The sequence below is a fragment of the Pieris brassicae genome, chromosome 5 (assembly GCF_905147105.1).
Source record: "Pieris brassicae chromosome 5, ilPieBrab1.1, whole genome shotgun sequence".
NCBI classification, from domain to species: Eukaryota; Metazoa; Arthropoda; class Insecta; order Lepidoptera; family Pieridae; genus Pieris; species Pieris brassicae.
In genome coordinates, this window is record NC_059669.1 from 22,314,401 (window position 1) to 22,322,375 (window position 7,975).

General features: G+C 30.6%; 2 protein-coding genes across 2 annotated transcripts; one reads left to right on the forward strand and one right to left on the reverse strand.

The window, feature by feature from the left end:
• Positions 1-156: 156 nt before the first annotated feature.
• On the forward strand, positions 157-3,249 carry LOC123709304 (AP-2 complex subunit alpha). Its single transcript, XM_045660526.1, has one exon. It carries the CDS (start codon positions 357-359, stop codon positions 3,144-3,146), a length of 2,790 nt encoding a protein of 929 aa, XP_045516482.1. The 5' UTR covers positions 157-356; the 3' UTR covers positions 3,147-3,249.
• Positions 3,250-5,025: 1,776 nt separating this feature from the next.
• LOC123709305 lies at positions 5,026-7,301 on the reverse strand. Its single transcript, XM_045660527.1, has 6 exons — positions 6,883-7,301; positions 6,598-6,801; positions 6,338-6,522; positions 6,131-6,257; positions 5,343-5,539; positions 5,026-5,271 (listed from the first exon to the last, which is right to left on the reverse strand). The coding sequence occupies exons 2-6, from the start codon at positions 6,796-6,798 to the stop codon at positions 5,217-5,219; spliced, it is 765 nt and encodes a 254-aa protein (XP_045516483.1). The 5' UTR covers positions 6,799-6,801; positions 6,883-7,301; the 3' UTR covers positions 5,026-5,216.
• Between the last annotated feature and the right edge of the window lie 674 nt (positions 7,302-7,975).

The following is a 7,975-nucleotide window of genomic DNA, read 5'->3' on the forward strand; positions in this document are numbered from 1 at the left end:
CGTCATTATATTGAAAATAATTAAAAACATATATTTTTAATATGTACTTAGTTTTAATATTTTTATTCTTGAATATGTGTACACCATACTTTATTTATTGATCCATAAACAAAAGTACAACGAGTTTTGACATTTCTTTCTTTCATAGATAATGTGGGAAGGCGTTGTAGAAGAAAGCTCGGAGGTAGAAGTGATTAATAAATCTAACTAGTTTTTCGGAATTCCCTATTTCTGTTATTACAAGTTTTAAAAACGTTTTCAGTTTAATTTAATCATTTAAATAAATAACGTAACATATTCTTAATCAAAGGGTTCAAAAAGGCATAAAACTGGTGTTCGATAAGTCACTTGGCAATATGCCTGCCGTCAGGGGAGATGGTATGCGAGGACTGGCAGTCTTCATATCAGATATAAGAAACTGCAAAAGTAAAGAAGCCGAGATAAAGAGAATAAACAAAGAGCTAGCTAACATAAGAAGTAAGTTCAAAGGCGATAAGACTCTGGATGGATACCAAAAAAAGAAGTATGTATGTAAGCTTCTTTTTATATTTCTACTTGGTCACGATATTGACTTTGGTCACATGGAAGCAGTTAACTTATTATCCTCTAACAAATATTCAGAAAAGCAAATAGGCTACTTATTTATATCTGTCTTGGTCAATACTAATAGTGATCTTATCAAACTTATCATACAGAGTATTAAAAATGACTTGCAATCTCGAAACCCTATTCATGTCAACCTGGCACTTCAGTGCATTGCTAATATTGGCAGTAAAGAGATGGCAGAGGCCTTTGGTACTGAGATTCCCAAATTACTTGTTTCTGGTGACACTATGGATGTAGTGAAACAGTCAGCTGCTCTGTGCCTTCTCAGGCTTTTCCGAAAGTCACCAGAAATTATACCAGGAGGTGAATGGACCTCTAGAATAATACACTTGTTAAATGATCCTCATATGGGTGTAGTAACTGCAGCTACATCACTTATTGATGCTTTAGTTAAGAAAAATCCTGAAGAGTACAAAGGGTGTGTCACGCTGGCCGTTGCAAGATTGAGTAGAATTGTCACTGCAAGTTATACCGACTTACAAGATTATACATATTATTTTGTGCCAGCTCCTTGGCTTTCGGTGAAATTATTAAGGCTTCTTCAAAATTATACACCCCCTTCCGAAGAGCCAGGAGTGAGAGGTAGACTATCTGAATGTTTAGAAACTATTTTTAATAAAGCACAGGAACCACCAAAATCTAAAAAAGTACAACATTCCAATGCAAAAAATGCTGTTCTCTTTGAAGCTATAAGCTTGATTATTCACAATGATAGTGAGCCCAACTTACTGGTGCGTGCATGTAATCAACTTGGACAGTTTTTGAGTAATCGTGAGACTAATTTACGTTACTTAGCTCTTGAATCAATGTGCCACTTGGCTACATCAGAATTCTCACATGAAGCTGTAAAAAAACATCAAGAAGTTGTCATACTTTCAATGAAAATGGAAAAAGATGTGTCAGTTCGTCAACAGGCAGTTGATTTACTTTATGCTATGTGTGATAAAACAAATGCAGAAGAAATTGTTCAAGAAATGCTTGCCTATCTTGAAACTGCAGACTATTCAATCAGGGAAGAAATGGTTTTAAAAGTTGCTATTTTAGCTGAAAAATATGCTACAGATTTTACATGGTATGTGGATGTCATCTTGAACCTTATCAGAATTGCAGGTGATTATGTATCTGAGGAGGTGTGGTACAGAGTTATACAAATTGTAATTAATAGAGAAGAAGTGCAGGCCTACGCAGCTAAAACTGTTTTTGAAGCTTTGCAAGCACCTACATGTCATGAGAATATGGTGAAAGTTGGGGGATATATCTTGGGAGAATTTGGAAATTTGATAGCTGGTGATACCAGATCATCACCACAAGTACAATTTGAACTTCTTCATTCAAAGTACCACTTATGTTCTGCAGCTACTAGAGCCTTACTTTTATCAACATATATAAAACTTGTGAATCTTTTCTCAGAAATAAAAGTAAGGGTCCAGGAAGTATTTCGTGCTGATTCAAATTTGCGGTCTGCGGATGTAGAATTACAACAACGTGCTTCAGAATACTTACAGTTGAGTATTGTGGCGAGTTCTGATGTTTTAGCTACAGTACTAGAAGAAATGCCAGCATTTCCTGAAAGAGAGTCGTCAATATTAGCTGTTTTGAAAAAGAAAAAGCCTGGTCGTATTCCTGATGATATTAGAGAGTCCAAGAGCCCTCAACCAGTTGCAATGCCAGCTCCAGTTATTCATAATTCTACAAACTCAAATAGTGTCAGTACAGATCTTTTGGGATTAACAACTCCTCCAGGGAGTTCTGCCAACAATACAGGCAATGGTCTACTGGATGTTTTAGGAGACCTTTATACTGCACCAAAAATTAGTCCTACTACAGTACAACAGAATAATATAAAAAAGTTTTTATTTAAAAACAATGGGGTTCTATTTGAAAATGATTTAATTCAAATTGGAGTCAAAAGTGAATATAGACAAAATCTTGGTAGAATTGGTTTATTTTATGGAAATAAGACTCAGTTCCCCATTCAAAATGTTCACCCAGAATTGATTTGGACAGACTTGCACAAACTTAATGTGCAAATGAGACCTATGGAGCCAGTTTTAGAAGCAGGTGCCCAAATTCAACAGATGCTTACAGCTGAATGTATTGAAGATTTTGCAGATTCACCACACATGTCTGTAACTTTTGTTTATAATAATGTTCCACAAAAAATTTCGATGAAGCTTCCGCTCACTTTGAACAAATTTTTTGAACCAACTGAAATGAATGGTGAATCATTTTTTGCACGATGGAAGAACTTAGGTGGTGAACAACAACGAGCACAAAAGATATTCAAGGCACAAGGTTCCATTGATTTACATGCAACTCATACCAAATTAGCTGGTTTTGGTATGCAGATATTAGATGGTATTGATCCCAACCCTGACAATTTTGTTTGTGCTGGGATTGTCCATACAAGACTTCAACAAGTTGGTTGCCTGATGAGATTAGAACCAAATAAGCAAGCTCAAATGTATAGATTAACTGTGAGATCAAGCAAAGAAACAGTTTCTCAAGAAGTTTGTAATCTGTTGGCAGATCAGTTCTAAATTATCAAAGTATAACATAGGTACTTCAGAATTACTCATGTATAATGTTATTGGTGCAATGCCATTGTAGATTAAAATGCTTAACTTTGAAGCCTTCTCAGTACTGAATTTTTTTACTGGTAATGTATAAATATAACTATATGCATGTTATATTAAATTGTTTTATATGTATATTTTTCGTTTTACACTGGAAAAATCATACATAAAGTACATAAATGAGAAAATAATATATTTGAAATTATTTTATTGTAGGTTTTATGTTGTAAATTATTGTAATGATCTTTATAATATTCTATATTGAATATTCATGTATTGTTTTCTTAGTGGTTTTGTAAGTATTAATCAAACTTATATCATTTTAGAAATCAAGAAATATGCTTTTTGGCATTAACTTTTAATGTCTAAAGGCTTTAGCATATTGGTACAAAACTGTTTAATTTATGAATCTCGGCCCATAACTTTGAAAGAGTTTGAGATGTGTAATGCTACTAACGTAGATGCGCGAATTTTCCTCAACTACCCGAAATCTTCTCAAGTTACATGCCGATATCAATTCCTTTTTGGAGATAAGTCTACAGACAATATTAAAACTAAACACTTTTGGGGCAAACTAAACAAGTTTGAGTTTATTTAATTATTTAAATATGTATATGGTTGGCATCATATATTTCAAATTACTTTGGAGCAATAAAAAAACATCATTATATTATTATGTATTGAACATTCTCATATCTTAGAAAGTAGTCCCTACAAGTTACATATGCCTAGGAATGTAATGATAATCAATTAAAAATTATCATATACTACAAGACACCATAATGTTAAACGGGGATCAAAAATATTTTTCTTTAACCTCCTAAAACATAGAATTATGGCAAAATTATTAACCACTACTTGAAAGTATTAGTACATTATTATTTAAAAATAAACTTCTATACTTGAACCCAAAAATAACTGTTAATTATCATAGGTGTATAAAAATTTAGTGTTTTACAAATTGTTAAATAGTATGCTTAATTGTTTTAAATATGCTCAAAGACATTTCCATAATTTATCTTTTCAGTTTGTGTTTATTTATGTAGGAGCTAAAATTATATAAGGTGTGTTTAAGACAACAATTTTCCATACTACTCTTTTGTATTCATTTAAAGTAGTAACTAAATGTTAAATGCAGTCTTTATAAAAAAATCAAATAAAAGCATCTCAGATAGTTTATATTATAAATGTTGTAGTATGTGTGCAGCATTGTAGAAAGCTTGAAATATTTATAGTATCAATAGTTGTTACTTGGACACTTATAGTCATAATGTATTTTGTGTAGTTTAATTGCACTCATACCATTTTGGATTTTAAATTAATGATAACCAAGTACACATATTTTATTTTATTATAATTACAAGACATGCGCAGTTATTAAATTAATTTACTTTTAAAATCCTTTCAAGCATTAATTCAATAAACATTTTAAGTTATGTGTTAAGAGAATCTCATATAAGAGTTATTTTTTAATAGATTACTGATTCTAACTATGTATTATAATGCTTAAGATATTGTAGTTAAATAGCATATTATATGTTGTTATAAAATTGTGTAGAATGCTAATATCAGTGGCATGATAGATTTGTTGGAACTTGATCTTTATATGTATTTACTCCTACATAATGTATGTATATATAAAATATTCAGCACATCACTATCATATTAGAGACATATTTGGTGCGCTTACTGCAAATACATAGATAAGTTTGTGATTTATGTATATTTAGAATGAAGACCTAGTTTCAAAAGACAAAATATAGTTATCTTCTTGGGCTTTGAAATAATGTTATATCTATTAAAATATATTGTCTCAATAAAATATTTAATCAAATACACAATGGATTCTTTAATTTTTATTCAACTCTACAGTTGTTAGATCTTAATGTGATACTGGACAGAGTAAACATTGTCAACATTGAAAAGTACAATATTATTGAGTTTCTGTCATTGTATGCATCTTATGTAGATTCTTATCCATTGTATTAGTTTAATTCGAAGAAAATCAATTTTCATTGAATCTAAAATATAATGTTAATCAAACCATTCTTCGACAATTGGTGATGTTTCCAATACATCATTAGATTCACTGAAACAATATATCATATTATCATACTTAAATTTATAAGGAAAATTTCCAATGTATGTAGTTTTCTTTACCTGTCAAGAGAAGGATCATTGCTAAACATTTCTGTTGGCACTGTAGGTGGAGCACGCTCAGGCAAAAGTTTCAGAAATGTTTGACGTGATTGTAAGTGACGTTCCACTTCTTCAGGTGTCATATGACCATCACTGTTACTAAGGCCAAATCCAAGTCCGGGTGATGCCTTAGCCATCATATTAGAATTACCTTGATGCTGAAACAATGTCATAAGAACCAAATAATGGATGTACTTTATTTATGTATGGTATTATAAAAACATCATTTCTTCTACCATGTAAAGACCATAGATTCTAGTCACTCTAAATTTACTAAAAAAAACTTTCAAATCATGCAACAGCAACAATGGTGTTATACCTATGAAATGTATTCTTTGATCAGTTAACATACATATAAAACTGTGTCATGAAAGATAAGAAAAACTACCAAAGCGTGCATGTAAAATTTAACTATAATTTTTTTTAGAACAAGAAACAAAATGAAAAAGTAAAAGGGTTAAAATATATCTTTGAGTGGCAAAAAATAACAAAATTTTTAATAAATAGGTAACAATCATTTTGACTCATTTAATGGAAATATTAACATGAAGCATTTTGCTTTTAAAAATACGCACTAGTTAAAACTATAACAAAATTGGTATTCTTGGAATACATAAATACTTAGGAGTCTAATACTAAAGAATATATTTCACTAATCAGACATAAACCTCAAAGACTAGAAGTAACTTCATAGTTTTACCACCTATCATCAGTTAAAACATTTCTTAGGCATATCATTTTTGTCTTACAGGATTATTGATATTTGTAGTTTTTTTAGAGACAGCTCTTTTCCTTTTGATATTACTATTGATACTTTTGTTAATTGGAGATGGTGCTGTTAGAGGAGCTTGACTTATATTTGCTTCCATTTTCTTCCTAGAATTTAAAATTTATATTTACATATAACAATATACTTAGTAAATAGATGATTATAATTTATAACATTAAAGTTTTACCTTTTTGATCCATCTGTGTTAGTACAGCTTGTGTCATCTGAAGATTCAGTATCTTCACTTTCTGATGAACTACTGTCTGGCTTTTCATACTGTAATAATCTGTCTAATAGAAAAGACCGATCTCTTGTGACCTTTAATAAACGTTTCTGGCTTGATCGTAGTGCATCTTGAAAACATTCATTTTCCTGCAAAATATTATTAGGTATAGTATAAAACAAAGTCAGTGACTGCTTAAAATATCAATTGGCCCAAAAACATACATATATTAGATATTTTAATTTCTTTTTAAGAGTTAAGTATTGTGCTTGATAATTAGGTTCGTTTTCAGGATCACTGCTACTGTCACTAGAATAGTCTTTATTTGATTCTGCTTGAGAAGTATCAGCTACTGCACTATTTACACTTGCTTCTTCATTAGCTTGCATATTGGCTATTGAGCGGCAGTACCACCCATCAAGCATTTTCTGGAAAGATTCATAGCTTATAATTACGGATTCGGATCGGTATTTATCAAAAACAGTTCCTAAAAATGTATTGGTTGGTACCTTCGGAAAATTTTCGGACGCCAGTTTTGTTAAATAGTAGCTAAATTGTAAAGTAAGCTTTTTCTATATATATTTTTTTGTATCTTGAATTATTAAATGTACTTCATATTCTTAGAATTAAGAATATTCTAAAAATAACTAAACCTATTCAGTTTTGATTGTTTAACAAAATTAATATCCGAATCTTCAATTCAATTGATTTTTATTTTTACACAGACTAGGAAAACTAAAGACTAGAGTTAGACTATTTTAATTATTAGCCGACTTCCAAAAACCAAAAGAAGAGGTTATTAATACGACGTATTTAAAAAGAAACAGTTCGCGTTATCTGTGAATTTTCTAATGACAATTAATGAAAATTAGATAATTCTTATAGCCACAATACACGTATAGCAGATTTTGCTTATGGCTACAATATTATTAATCTGGTTTGGCTTAAAGGTCTTTACCAGGCCATGAAATTAAAAAAAAAATGTTATTCTCGTTAGTTCATGACATCAAACCATAAAGGTTACCAGGTCATAAAATAATACATATATATTATAGGTTTCAGAACCCTAAAAGTCACTATTTATATATGTCGGAATCTATAGACGATTCTAATTACTTTAGGTTTCCACGAGATAGTTACTACCGGTAAATAAGTCATAAAATTGATTATTGTCAATAAATTACTATTTTAATGACAAACTTATTTATATTTCAAATATGTATATAATATTTTCCAATCTATCTAGCTTCCCTTTTTCTCAGCCATACTGCAGCGGTAGGCAGTCTCCTCCTCTCTCACTCTAACCCGCAGCGTTAGACATTTCCTGTTAGAGTGAGCATATAACTTCAAACTATCACCATTTTTGAAGGTGATTATACAAAATATTTTTATAACTTAACTAAAACTTAAGTAACAACTTAAGCTTTTCCCAAGTTAAACAATTTCAATATTTAATAATTTAACTTAAATTAGTTTGAATTATCACTTCTGTGGGGTGGCCCGTAACGCACACATTTTTTTTCTCGAGATATTAACGATAACTGGTACTTTTAACTTTATGTTTGTCATCATGACTAATTATTAACTTAAATATTTGGTAAT

What these genes read in the sequence shown, in the direction of transcription:
- LOC123709304 (XM_045660526.1), top strand. Translation starts at nt 357, where the DNA reads ATGCCTGCCGTCAGGGGAGATGGTATGCGAGGACTGGCAGTCTTCATA.
- LOC123709305 (XM_045660527.1), bottom strand. Translation starts at nt 6,798, where the DNA reads ATGCTTGATGGGTGGTACTGCCGCTCAATAGCCAATATGCAAGCTAAT. An exon ending in AATTAAAATATCTAATATAT is followed by an intron (nt 6,523 to 6,597) that starts GTATGTTTTTGG and finishes AATATTTTGCAG; the next exon opens with GAAAATGAATGTTTTCAAGA. An exon ending in CTACAAATATCAATAATCCT is followed by an intron (nt 5,540 to 6,130) that starts GTAAGACAAAAA and finishes ACATTGTTTCAG; the next exon opens with CATCAAGGTAATTCTAATAT.